Source organism: Neolamprologus multifasciatus, chromosome 23 (assembly GCF_963576455.1).
Source record: "Neolamprologus multifasciatus chromosome 23, fNeoMul1.2, whole genome shotgun sequence".
In the NCBI taxonomy this organism is placed as follows: domain Eukaryota; kingdom Metazoa; phylum Chordata; class Actinopteri; order Cichliformes; family Cichlidae; genus Neolamprologus; species Neolamprologus multifasciatus.
Window position 1 is genome coordinate 29389410 of NC_140460.1, and position 13662 is coordinate 29403071.

Here is a 13662-nt window from a genome sequence, read left to right on the forward strand (position 1 = left end):
AGGTGAGGAGACAACATTTTAGGAGAAAGAGTTAATTTATAATCTGTTTGGATAACACTGAAACGAGGACGAGCTGTAAGAAAATTTGTGTAAAACAAATCAGGAGAGCAAAGAACAAAGCAAAGATATTTGTCCAACACTTTGAAGTCCTTGATTTAAGTCCTGAATATTGTCTTTGTGTCTGTCTGTCCAATGTGTGCTGAATCTCTATGCCTCTGCCTGTTGGGCTGAGTATCTGTAGGTATACAACTTATTATCTGCGCCTCCACTCAGCATCAGCTGCAAACAGAAACAGAGAGAGGACACTGTGAGAACATCACTGTTTCCATCTATCAACTGTTGGTGTGCAAATATCGTACACATCGTACCCCGCTTTCTGTCCAGTCCACACAAAATACTTTGTCTTCATGGGCCGCCAGGTCATACAGAGGAGCCTTACAGCTGGGAGACAACAGAGAAATGTTTTAAATATGTAAAGAGTAGAAAATATTTCTGTTAAAGAAGTAGTCAGAACAATAAATACTTAGGTCAAGTATAGATGCCTGAAAATTCTACTTAAGTACAGTAACTATTTGTACTTCAATACTTCCACCTCTGGTCATGTCCCATTAGAAATATGTTCCTTGTGACTAGAGCGGAGCCCTTAACAGTAATACCAATTATGAGCTTCATTTACCTTCTGGTATCCCAAAGTTTGACTAGGTTGTCAAGGGAACCCGAGACCAACTGGTGCTCATGTGATGGTGCCCACTTGACAGCAGTAACCCAGCCAGTGTGAGAGGTCAGCGACAGCAGAACAAGAGACCCATCTGAAAGAAGAGTTGTAAAGATGACAAGAGTGACAAACAACAATACAAGTCGAAACACAGATGTCTGTGACATTTAGAACAGTCGTACCTTTGGTGCGAGGGTCCCACAGTCGGATGTGTCTATCGGTGCTACCTGAGGCCAGCCGTCGACACAAAGGTGAGTAGGAAATACAGTTAAACACTTTGCTGCCTGTCTGTGAAAAGAAAAACAGTGAAACTGGTAAATACTGGAAAACTGAGTATATGACAACAAAAGGTAAACTTGGTGGTTGATAAATATGCTATTTCAAACTATTTGAGACGTTAACTGAGTTTTGAATTAGTCTGCAACCCTAATTTTTCTTAGGATTGGGACATGCATTGCATACATCCACTACACACAGGCATATAGCAGTAATATGTAGTGTATTTCACTGGTTTGATTTCCTCTATTATAGGCATTTTAAATCACTCATACACTGAAGAAACAAGTCAAATTGTGGCTCTGAGTCTTTTTTATCATTTATACCTGTGCATCACCCTCTGTGACATAGCTAATAGAATAAAAGCCTGTAAATGGTAAATGGCCTGTATTTGTATAGCACTTTACTTAGTCCCTATAGACCCCAAAGCACTTTACACTACATTCAGTCATCCACGCATTCACACACATGTGATGGCAGCTACATTGTAGCCACAGCTGCCCTGGCGCACTGACAGAGGCGAGGCTGTCGGACACTGGCGCCACCGGACCCTCTGACCACTACCAGTAGGCAACGGGTGAAGTGTCTTGCCCAAGGACACAACGACCGAGACTGTCGGAGCCGGGGCTCGAACCGGCAACCTTCCGATTACAAGACGAACTGCCAACTGTAGGATGATGCTCATTAATCTGTCACATGAAACAACCAAAAGTGTTTATTATCGCTAATTCAGTCACTTTCTATTTTTCTCACCAACGTAGTTTTCATCCCTCCAGTATCGACGTCCCATATGCGGATGGTGTGGTCCCAAGACGCACTACAAACCTCCTCACTGTCACACCACAGGACAGATGACACTGCCTCGCTGTGTCCCGATAATGTCATCAAGGGAGTCTGTGCCCAAGAAAACAAAAACTCATTTTGCAATGACTTATTCTCCAGTCAATCATACTCTGGTTGTGCACTCACCCTGGTAAGGCCGAGCTGCTGAGTCTTCTGTTTTTTCCTTGGTCTGTCAGCCGGCTCCTCAATCTCATCCTGCTCATCTGTAGGCACTGACAGCACAGGAAATATAGTTTGTAGCAGCATCACAACAATACCTTTTTTTAACAATAAAGAGGCCTTGAATCATTCTGGGATCATACCTGCTGACCAGATCTTCAACATTTTGTCCCAGGAGCCACTGCAGAACTGAAAGTGTTTACCACAAACATCCAAAGTCATTAATCGCAGCACTCTTTGTTGTCTTTTGAGTTTTTGTCTTGCCCTCTCCAACCTTACCTTCGTTCCTGTGGGGTCTACAGAAATGGTGTCAACACTCCCCGCATGTCCACGACAGCAATGTCTGGCTTTCACCTTGTTTCTCTCCGAGTTCCACTCCCACAGTAACACGGTTTGGTCCAGAGAGGCCGTCAGAAGCAGAGAGGTCAGACCCTCTACACAGAAAACATCCACAAAGAGGACTTAATAAAGCCTTTGACTATTAACATAGCAGTACATGTCTGTTTCATTTTGTCCCACTTACCTCTTTTGACCCAGGCTATGTCTTTGACCACATCTGTATGTCCAGCCACAGTCATCACAGGCTTGCCCTCAGTAGACCAAATTCTGGCAGTCTTGTCGTATGACCCTGTTAGGATCCTGCAGGGGAAAAAATAAGGGTCATTCCATTTCAAATCATTATGAGCCTTCTGCTCAAACATCTTCCGTTTCACTAAAGATTTTATGGATATTATATATAAAAAAATTTTTTGCTGTGAAATGTTATGTTCATATAGAAGCTTCAGGCTTCTGGTTCTTTGCCATGTACAAGAACTGAACTGAAAAAGAAGCCAATGTCCAAAGACAAATTAGACAAGACTTTCAGAAAGCCTGCAGCACTATTGCTCTGGACCATTTTAAAAGGAATAGAAAGTCTGGCTCCTTGGAAGTAAAAGATAAAGAATAAGAGGTGGTTTAAGACTTTTGTTTAGCTAATGAACAACCAAGAAGACAAAAGAAAATATGAACACATCACAACAAAATTTTTGCTGATCTAATTTCCCAATTAATAAAAAGCACACTAATGGTCTGCTCTTAACCATCTTACCATTCAGCATCAGCATCTACAGAGCTAATCCAGTCATCATGCATCATACACTCCTCGGGTTCTGGGGCCGTGATCCGCTCCACATATTCTATCTCCACAACTTCTTCCTGAAACATGGGCAAACAGAGTAAAATATCTGGTTAATGTTGTTTTACTCATGTGGATGCTTGTGACTCGCTTTGTACAATATATCCATACGAGTTTAAGCACTATAGCAGGCCATACCGTCGATATACCCTCTGTCGCCATGTGAGTTGACAGTGAGGTTCGCAGGAACTGACCCCTGACCAGGAAGTCAAAGTCCACTTTACTGTGAGAAGCTGTTAAGAGAACCAAATAAATTATCTGAGATTTTTAGAAGTACAGTCTGTGATAAGGACTACATTTGACATACACATACACAAACATATAGTACAACCATTTAAAAATACTAAAACTAAATTTACAGAACAAACAGGTGCCACAATAAGATGCCACACAGTGCAAAAAATAGTTTGTCTGCTACAAGAAAGAGGAGAACACCACAGGCCTAAACCCTGCAGGCCTAACAGCAGGAGGTGCATCACTCTGTCTGTTCTTCACCTGGAGACACTCGCTCTCTCTTTCTCTCTCCCGCAGCCGTCATTCCGAAAATGTTCACCTCTTCCTAAATAACCAAATCCCATGTGTTGCCAAATAATTTTTTATTGGTCAATATGGTACACCTTTACACTAATACAAAAGGGGTGGCATTTTTTCCTGATCTTTTTTTGTGCTGTCCTTAGAAAACAAACTTTTTACCATTTCATCCCACATTAAATGTGACGATAGTAGAAAAAAGCATCACATGTATTTTTATGATCGTAGCTCCGGATTTAGTGGCCTATCAATAAAATTTAAAAACTGGTGTATAGTTTGAAGTCTGAACTTTCAACACAAGTTGAATGGAGATTAAACGTGGCTGCAGCTTGTTGCTATGGCATCTTAAATCGGTCAGGTGATTTGGAGATGAGGCGTGTCCATAGACCCCAGAGTGTAACAATCAACGCCTGTGTGAAATCTAAAAATGCCCAAGGCATTGATTCAAAATGTACTCTGGCACAATCGTAAGCATCGGTCGCTTACAAGAATATTTTAGGGCATGCCACCCCGTAGATCTGCCATGCGGTGCCACCACGTGCCACTCCATGTAGATCCGCCCCTGTGATTGAGGATTAGGATTATAATGCTATTTATTCTGTGTTTACAGCTCTGCAGCTGGAGGCTGAATTGTAAAGAAGGTGGGGAATAGTTTGTGTGCCTATGATAAAGTGAGCTTACCATTTTTAGCTTCCAGCAGCTTGTTGATTACATTGCTGAGTTCCTGCACTTCGGATGCAGCTGGGATGGAGAACGGGACATCATCTACAATGTACCTACAGAGATAGACATATTTTAGCTGCTACCAGAGTCTACATAACTTCACATTGTTAGCATTAGCATTTAAAAAAAAACATCGCTACGAATTAGCCACGATCAGAACTACATAGGAAAAGACAGAACATCCCACAATGAGATGATACTGTTTACTCTAAATTACAGCTAGCAAGTTAGCTAGCTCGCTTGCTTGTTTGTCATTTTCTGCTGAGTTTTTTTTTTCTTTCTTTTAAACCTCACCTTTTGTCTTCTGTGAAGAATCTTGCCTGTATCTGAGACATTTTTAGCTAAGTGTTTATTTTGCCAACCACGAGCTCTAGAATATCAAAATACAAGGAATCCTCATAACACGCTTCTCGTGCAGTTTTGCCATGTGGTACGAAACAAACCACTGCAAAACGAAAAGCAGAAGCTCTGCGATCGTCTAGTGACGCCTGGTCAGTATGCGAACTTCCGCTTCTCCCAAGCACCCAAGTTTGGTCAGTCGGGAGTCCGGACTGACTTCCTTAGAATGGCAAGACTCAACGGTAATATATTTAATGATAAATCCTCTACGAACCAGTTATTACGATATTAGATGAACCTCAATGTAAAATGTTTGTATTAATAATGACCTAAAAGATCTAGAGACTGCTTTTTACATTCATCGATGTGAGATAGCATTTGTCAGTATACACGGTGGAATTTAATAGAAATAATATTTTTATTTACATTGGGTGAACAAAATAACCAGTACCAAAGTTTCCTCATAACTTCTGATAGCTTATCAGCACTTTTAATCATTACAAACGAAGGTTAGCTTCACCTGACAATACACTGTATTAACATATGAGTACAAACACGAGTCCAAAGCATCAGGTCTGAGTATATCGCCTTTATATGTAATGAGAGCTTCAAAGGGTTTAAATGTTTGTTGCCTAATTAAAAATGTAAATTCTTTACTAAAGCAAAAGTACAACCTCCGAAATGTACTCAAAGAAAGAAAGTTAAAATGAGCTCCAAGGAGGAAAATTCTTATAACCATTTTTGTACAAAGGTAACTGAACCTTATACTATATTAATGTAATAATAAAATAATATGAGAACATGAAAATATAAATATTATTGTTATTTAAATTTGATTCAAATTAATGTACTCAGTTTGAGTACATTTTATACCTATTTTCTATTGCCTACATTGTAGAGGGTGACTTTGTCTCCACACCTAAACAGTAAAATAAGAAAAGTCAGGGGTTACGGTGGGATTCAACAGGTGGGGGGAGTATTGGGGCCACATTAAGAAAAGAATATATTGTTCATCATTTTGAGAGTAGAGTAAAAATTTCGAGATTAAGTCGAACATCTATTTTGAGAAAAAAAAAGTTGACATGTGATTACAATTACATTCGAATATTAATTCTCATGTTGTGAGATTTTGCTGTCATTCCGTGACAGTGTGTGAAAGTTTTCTTAACAGTTCTTCTGTGCTGTAAAACAAAGGTGCACATTACACTTTATATACATGCATCTTGCCTTATTTGAGTCAATACAGTTTTACTTGTATTCCGCCAAATCACAACAGAAATTGCCTGAAGGTGGTTTATATTCTAATGTATGAACCTACAACAATACAGAGAAAACTCTGACAATTAAATGGCCCCCTAAAATCAAGCACTTGGCTACAGTAGGAATGAAAAACTCCCTTTTAACAGGATGAAAGCTCCGAGAGATCCAGACTCAGGGAGGGGCGACCATCTGCAGCGACCGGTTGGCTTGCCCTCTCTTATTGCTTCATTTTTTGAATTCATACAGCAAGGAATATTTTCAAATTCTGTTTTCTTAATTTACTCATTAGGTACTGCTTGAATTTGCTTGTCCTTAAATGGCACCATTTGGTCATCCACACAATGTTGCATCTTTACACTCATGTTATTTTTTTTTTTTTATTTAGAGTGCAAGTCATTTTAAATATAATCACTAGAGCAAACTCCTCCCATCATGCAGTCCTATGACTATGTCAGAATATGAGATGGGGCATCCTACCCTCACGTTATAGGACCAAAATTTGACACTTTTCCGAACACTTTGATTCAAGTTCAAATGTACTGGGCATGAGACTTAAAAAAAAAAACCCTAAACATATCCTATATCTTTTTCCATCTTTGAGTGAAGTTACTCTTTTCTCTCCCTGGGAAACCCAGCAGCTGTACCTTTAGCTAGCAGACACAGTGTTCACAGTTTGCTGACATTTGTTTAGCTGATAAAATTGTTGAATTTGAAATTACATGCTACTTAGAAAAACCTCACTTAGAACACTATAGATGATACCACTGAACCTAAAGTAACAAATCTGTTTTGGAAATATAAGTAGAAAGTGTTGTGGAAAAATATAGGGATTGAAAGTAGTCAGAAAAATAAATACTCATACTATTACAGACAGCTAAAACTAGCTAGTATAATAAGTGAAGTGTTTGTACTCAATTACTTCCCACCCCTGCTGGATGCACTTATTTGTACATTAAAAAAAACACACACACACACACACACACACACACACACACACACACACACACACACACACACACACACACACACACAGCATTTGAGCAAAAGGTTTTATTTCACCAGGCTTTGTTTATCACAAGAGAACTTGGAAATCTGTACTGAACTCATGACAAAACTAGATCTCTTCATGAATAAAACAAATGCTCGTCTACACAGGCTTCTGGTAGATTAAGCTTAAACATTTTTGAGAAAAAAAAAGACTTTTATTGTACAGTCTCTTTATGACCAGAGAAAAGAATGAGATCTAATGATTACTCTGATGTTTACTTTGAACTTCTTTTCAGATGTCCACAGACAGGCACTCAATACTGTATTGTCCTCAGAAAATATAATTGAATAATAAAAATAAAAGACAAAAATCTATTTACACTCTCCTCTCTTTTCAAGCTTCTTCCTGCTCCTCCTTTACCTTCTTTTTCTTTTTTTTCTTCTTCTCTGTTGTCTGGAGAAAGAGAGAGAGAGAGGACATTAAAGGGGAGGAAGAAAAAAAAGGGATAATTTTAAAACTTTAGCTTCCATCTTACCTCAGTAACTGCTACCACCTCTTCTTCCTTTGGTTCTTCCATTTGCTCCTCTGCTTTCTTATCCTTCTTTTTCTTCTTCTTTTTCTTCAGAGTCTCCTCTGCTGCCGCTGATGTTTCTGCTTGTTCTTCTTCTAAACACAGAGCCAGAACACTATCAGCATCACAGATCCAAATGCACAGGAGGCAGATGATTGATTCCAAACTCACTCACCTTCTATTACCGACTCCCGTTTTGCCTTTTTGGGTTTGACTGCTGGTGTCATGGGCTCTGTGGCATCCTCTTCTTCTACCTCCTCAAACTTCCTCTTCTTCGATGTGGACGGAATCGTAGAATCACCTGACGGATCATAAATTCTCACTTCACTGTGAAGGAAAAGTAGTAGCAGGCATTAACCACCTTACATGTGTAGATGTGGAAATATGCAAAATATGCTGCAAGTGACTACTCACCTCTTGTGCTGGTATTTATCTACCTTTGCCATTGCTTTGCCTGTTCCACTGATTCTTCGGATCTGAAAAGAAAATGTGAATTCAATGACTAAAGGAGGGAGAAAAAATAACAAAAACAGGGATTTTACCAGGATAACAGATTCAGAAGAAATATAAAAATCCATTACATATAGTACTTTTCTACCTGGACACTCAAAGTGCTATATTGGAGCAAGATACTACCTGCATTTAGCATCTTGCTCAAGGACTGGGGATACTGGAGTAGCCAGACATGGAATGGCAAACTGTCTGATTAGTAGATGACCTGCTCCACCTCCTGAGGTACAGCCACATTTGTGAACATGAGCCAGAACTGCTGTTGTGTTCTTAGTGCTAATGTTCAGACTCATACATAAACGAGAAACTCTCCAGTGATCAGACAAATCAAATTTGCAATTCTTTCTAGAAAATAGGGATACCCAGTCCTGTGAACTATAGGGGCGAGAGGCCATGTGGCTTCTTATCAGCACTTAGTACAAAAGCCTGCGTCTCTGATAGTACAGGAATGCATTGATGGTTATGCAACTGTCACATCTGGAGAGGCACCATCAATACTGAAAGGTATACACTGGATTTAGAGCAACACAGGATTACCATCCAGAGTAGAACCCTTGCATATTTAAACCAGACAAAACTAAACGGCATAAGGCATCTATTACATGGTTTCACAGTAGAACAGGTTGGGTACTGGTCTGGCCCAGACCTTGACCACTGGAATCCATTGACACATTACAACGAAGACAAGAAAAGGATGACATTCATCTTCCCAGTTCCCAGACATTTAAGGACTGCTATAACAAAATGGGGTGCTATGCTGTGTTAATTATTAAACAGCTTTGTCCCATCATTCAACACTACCTTTTTTGCTGCTTAAAAATGGTAAGTTTTAGATTTTAACCTCCTAAGACCCAAACTCTTCCATGACATGCATTTTTAATTTCTCTTTGATATTTGGAAAAATTGGGACCTAATGAATGTAAAAACAAAGAATTATCAGATTTTTATTTTTACCCATTTTTTGTTCCACATATGAGGACATAGGGGTGGGCGGTATAAACAGTATACAGTAGAAACGATATAAATTTGACCAACGGTAGAGATTTTGACTATACCGCGATAGCGCATGGTAACGGTCTCATCAAGCGGTGCCTGTTTTGGTCAAAAACATTGCAGTGGCTGCGAACAATATCATCTGCAAATTATGCCGGGCAACAGTAACAGCAAAGAGACAAAGCACTTTTGGGATATGGGAAAAGCCAAAAACTGTGCTTCCTCCACTTCCGTACCATTGATTCATTAATGCTGAATTTTCTCGCAGCTGCTCTATTCCCATGTTGTTGCAATATATTAATGATTAATCTCTCAGTCAGAACATGGCATATCATGTTTAGGTGGAAACTAGTGAGCAAACTTCCTGCTAACTTCTAACGCCGTTGAATTGAATTAATTCTGTTTTCATGGATGCCTGGATGTTAAACTTAATTGTTAAACCTGGTAAAGCCGCAACGCTGATTATTTTATTAAAAATTAAAGAATTCAGACAGTTTTTAACTCTCAGTGGTGCCACAGTGTTTGACTGACTTTGGGACCTGAAGAAGGAGTTTTGGACCCAGATTACTCCGCGAGGCTCCTGACTATGGCAGCCGTAAGGCTCCGGCAATCCATCAAGCTGTGCACCTTCATAGCTTACCAAAGTCGTATTAATTTTTTTTTTTGACAGATTTCTGCGCACCGTGTACCACATAAAATCGGTTCGAGGTCAGTAAGCACAACCAGAATTCATACATAAGGCACACTGTCAATTTTTGAGAAAATTAAAGGATGTTAAGTGTGCCTTATAGTGTGTAAAATACGTTATACAGAAGAAAAGTATATATCGCGATATATATGTCCTTACCGCACATGCTTCAAATTATACCGTGATATGGATTTTAGGCCATATCGCCCAGCCCTATGAGGACATTTGTTTTAAATTTCGATAGAACAGTGGCAGTATACTGTCCTCGTAAGTGGATATCAGGCCCTTGTAGGGCGAGAATTAGTATTTTGGTCTAGACAACCCAAAATGTGATGTCCACATATGTGGACGCCAGGGCCAAGGATGTTAAATAGCATCCCAACTTTTCTGGAACAGGGGTTGTAGCTGTACTTACCCCCTTATCTTCCAACTGACGTAGTCTGGCCTCCAGCTTCGCACGGTTCTCTGCACCCATTTCTGCATTTGTGTCTTCTCCGAGAGCATCATAGCGAATAGCCAGGGCTGCTTTAGCTGCCAGCATCCTGGAAATCTGCATTGGCATTACAGAAAACCAAAGCCTGAGTTGACAGCTTCACATTGTGGCCACCAACCATTATTCAGTCACATATCACACTAAGAACATACCTTGCCCTTGTTCTTAGCAGTTGTCTGGCCCACTAGAGAAGCATGGTATATGAGACCATATTTGGGTGTGTCTTTGCGCGTCTTCAGGGCTCTAAAAAGAGCCTTCTCTGCTCCAAGGATCTGGACTGTGGAGGCTGGATGCTTTGCCAGATTCAGAAGGGAACCTGGATCGCACAATGAATGAAACAAAGAACTGTAGCTATGGTGCTCTTCAAGGACCTGACTACCAGTGCTTTCACTGCCAGCTCAGATGAGGTAGTGACTTAAAACCATCAGTCATGTTCAGGAAAGTGACTTAGTGTCATCATCATCACTGCTAGGCCAGTTTTCACAAATGACATGACCCCCCCCCCCCCCCCCCCCCAACTCACCTGCATGTGAGATGAGACGGGCGCCAACCAGCTCCCCCACCATTACAGTGAGGTTGGGAGCGATTGCCATCATTCTGTTCTTCAGGTAGTCGTAGAGCTGAGCCCGGTATTCTGAAATCTCTACCACCTATGGGAGAAAAAATAAAGAAAGAAAACGTTCAAAAACAAATTCATGAATGCAGGGTACCAGTCACAAAAGGCAAAGACGCACAGAAAAGCCTGTGTTTGCAACAGACAACAGTCATTGCCATCACAGTCACTGTAGCAAACAGTGAGCACACACACCTGATCACACAGGTGCCTGATGTTGCCAATGTCCTCCTCTGACACTTCTGTTCCCATGGAGATTTCAGCAGCCAGTTTAACCTCTGCCTCGATCTCCTCTGGGAGGATATCTGATAGATCAGAGCCGGCGACGTTTGTGCGATCACCTGCAGACACAACCATATGGCAGTTACTCGGGAATGTCACCACATGGAAGTTAAACCAATGCACGCAAGTCTTAGAGCAACAATACGCTGACTTTAAACAAGCTCAGAGCACTCTGGTTTACTCAGCCTGACAGGAAACCAAGACTGAAAGAAGCTCTGAATAAAATTAAAAGGTGCTAATAAATTTGAATGTGGAAATTGTAGGATGCTGTGTTTTTGCTGGCTTTACTCACAATATTTAGGATATCTAGATATGCTTCTCTGACTGTGTTGTGCAAAAGCAGGATGGTCCTTACCTATCTTGCGGACACTCTTGCAGTAGGCCAAGTTGTCTGTGATCACTTTTCCCAGCTCAGGGAAATGCCAGCCATACCACTCTCTGCAACGCATTATGTAATTATTAAGTTCTTTGTCGAGGTCATCCAGAAGAGCTAGAAGCAAGGACGAAAACATAGTACAGCTGATGTTAACTGCTCAAATGATCATTTTTAGAGCAAAAATATTAATAATTGACATTTTTATTATCCTAAAAAGAAAAATTTAGATGTTTTCTTTGTTTGCAATGATAACAAACTGAAGGTTTTTGGACATTCTGAAAATAATTTAAACTGCTGATTGTTCTCTTGCACTACTGTCTGACATGTTACAGGCACAACAGACATAACTGTGTAATACAACACTTACAAATAGCCTGCACAATCATTGTGTCCACCTTGTCAGGACTGAACTTCAGCTTGTAGCGGGATAAACTGCAACCAGATGAGAACACGAGTTAATTCAAATTTCTAGATTAATGAAGGGATTTTCAATAAGCCAGAGGATTGCTGCCTCAGTGGTAGTGACGAATGCTGAGAAAAATCTACACAAATATTTCAGACAGCAAATGTAATCATAGGCAGCAGTTGGATTCATATAACATAATATGTGCACCACTAACCTGTGAGCCAACCCTAAAGACATAGCACTCATCTCCCTGGGAGGAAGTCCAGTGATGAGGCTCTCCATTTGACCCCTGATGCATCTCATCAGTTCAGCCACAGCAGGGCTGTGGACACAGCTCAGGTCCAGTTTTTCCTGAAGACCAGAAGTCATTAGAAACACAACGTTCGATAACAATGCTGTCTTTTAGGCTGACAGAAATATCAGTGACTTACTTTGATAACGCCACCGAGTTTTGCATCACTAATAGCCAGCTGCTCATGAGCTTCCTTGGCAACAACTTTCTTCAACACCTTCTTCAGACTCTTGCCAAGTTTTCCCTCAACAAGGGCAGTCGCAGCTGAAAAGTGGAAATAGAGAATAAAATAAAGCTTAGCTGTGCTAAGCGCTTGCACAAAACACAAAAAGTGTCAACTCTCATATGTATGAGGAGGAATTGGTCTCAGCAGTAGTGACGAGGACTGAGCAATACCTCATGTTTAATTAAGACACAGCTTTGCATCACAGACTAATCTCAGGTGAACATTAGGGCTCAAATTTCTCATTACCTGCTAAGGCCTCTGTTGTGTCCTGGAACTTCTCAAAATGCTTCAGCTTAACGCTGGTAGGACAAAAGGAAAAATATGGAAGTTACATTCCATCTACAATTTATAGTAATAAGTCCATGGTTATATTTAAGGCATAAAGAGTGCCGCCAGGTGGTAAAATGTAACATCGGCACTTACATTTTATTGGCTTTTTCGGGAGTTTCAAACTCCTTATACAGGCTGTCGACCTGCTGCAGTTTGGATTCATTGAGGACCTTAAAACACAATACACAGACATTAGTTAAAAGAAATATGTAAAGCAGTGAGATGGCTTACATCGTTAAGAATGTAACTTAAAAAAGTAATGGCTGATGGACGCATTTGAACAACCTACAATTCTAAAATTCATGTGACTTAGTTGAAAAGTGGAGTCAGCGCCACCTCAGTGTGCGCACGTGGTTGCAGGCCCTTCACAGTACAAGCTTGATGTTCACTTATGACTTAGCCAAGCTCGTGCGCAAACAAAACACCTTTAAATAAAAATGTAATCCATATCCACAAGTACAACGAAGAGATTGCTTTTTTCATACCGTAAATAACACGTTTATGCCACCTATCGACTTTCAGTGAACTAGCTGGATGGCTAATCCGGACTAACGCAAATAGCCCCTGTGCTAAAGTCGCGCATTTTAAAAAGATTGCGAACAATAGTCGAATACTTACTTTGAATATTGCATATCCAGCTGCAGTTTCAAACAACACGAGCATTTTGGCAGCGCCTTAGTGCAGTTATTGTGCACACCTCTGGAGCCTTCACGTTTCCACCTCGATCACCACGCTGCTGCTCTCACTCTGAAACACACGCGGCGTGGACAGGGCACCAGGAAACTATTGGGTTGCCAGGTTCGTTCACATCGGTCGCTATCCCCCGAGCTTAACATTAAAAAGACAATTTAGGGTTTATTTATAGATAAGCGGA

The 13662-nt window shown here is 40.6% G+C and overlaps 2 protein-coding genes and 1 non-coding gene across 4 annotated transcripts; all 3 read right to left on the reverse strand.

Moving 5' to 3' along the window:
- Positions 1–16: 16 nt before the first annotated feature.
- wdr12 (WD repeat domain 12) lies at positions 17–4935 on the reverse strand. Its single transcript, XM_085152512.1, has 13 exons — positions 4716–4935; positions 4380–4474; positions 3306–3400; positions 3081–3187; positions 2517–2632; positions 2273–2427; positions 2137–2182; positions 1961–2046; positions 1745–1885; positions 898–1003; positions 677–809; positions 369–441; positions 17–279 (listed from the first exon to the last, which is right to left on the reverse strand). The coding sequence occupies exons 1-13, from the start codon at positions 4754–4756 to the stop codon at positions 208–210; spliced, it is 1266 nt and encodes a 421-aa protein (XP_085008638.1). The 5' UTR covers positions 4757–4935; the 3' UTR covers positions 17–207.
- A 2120-nt stretch (positions 4936–7055) lies between these two features.
- nop58 (NOP58 ribonucleoprotein homolog (yeast)) lies at positions 7056–13609 on the reverse strand. Of its 2 annotated transcripts, none has more exons than XM_085152508.1 (15): positions 13407–13609; positions 12882–12958; positions 12705–12757; positions 12372–12496; positions 12155–12291; positions 11902–11966; positions 11514–11648; positions 11072–11217; positions 10787–10913; positions 10416–10579; positions 10186–10320; positions 7994–8055; positions 7755–7906; positions 7544–7671; positions 7056–7461 (listed from the first exon to the last, which is right to left on the reverse strand). In XM_085152508.1, exons 1-15 carry the CDS (start codon positions 13449–13451, stop codon positions 7402–7404), a joined length of 1611 nt encoding a protein of 536 aa, XP_085008634.1. In that variant the 5' UTR covers positions 13452–13609; the 3' UTR covers positions 7056–7401. The 2 variants fall into 2 exon arrangements, with proteins under 2 accessions (XP_085008634.1, XP_085008633.1); XM_085152507.1 differs by having other exon boundaries at positions 7544–7674; positions 13407–13604.
- Positions 10655–10738, reverse strand: LOC146491916 (small nucleolar RNA SNORD11B). The gene has a single exon (XR_014872646.1). It is a non-coding gene; the product is annotated as a small nucleolar RNA SNORD11B (small nucleolar RNA).
- Positions 13610–13662: the final 53 nt, after the last annotated feature.

Excerpts from the sequence above, each read along its gene's own strand:
- wdr12 (XM_085152512.1), bottom strand. The coding sequence starts at position 4,756 with ATGTCTCAGATACAGGCAAGATTCTTCACAGAAGACAAAAG. Across the intron at positions 3,401-4,379 it reads GCTGCTGGAAGCTAAAAATG|CTTCTCACAGTAAAGTGGAC; the intron begins GTAAGCTCACTT and ends TTCTCTTAACAG. Across the intron at positions 1,886-1,960 it reads AGCAGCTCGGCCTTACCAGG|ACTCCCTTGATGACATTATC; the intron begins GTGAGTGCACAA and ends TCTTGGGCACAG.
- nop58 (XM_085152507.1), bottom strand. The coding sequence starts at position 13,451 with ATGCTCGTGTTGTTTGAAACTGCAGCTGGATATGCAATATTCAAA. Across the intron at positions 12,292-12,371 it reads AACTCGGTGGCGTTATCAAA|GAAAAACTGGACCTGAGCTG; the intron begins GTAAGTCACTGA and ends TCTGGTCTTCAG. Across the intron at positions 7,907-7,993 it reads GATAAATACCAGCACAAGAG|TGAAGTGAGAATTTATGATC; the intron begins GTGAGTAGTCAC and ends TTTCCTTCACAG.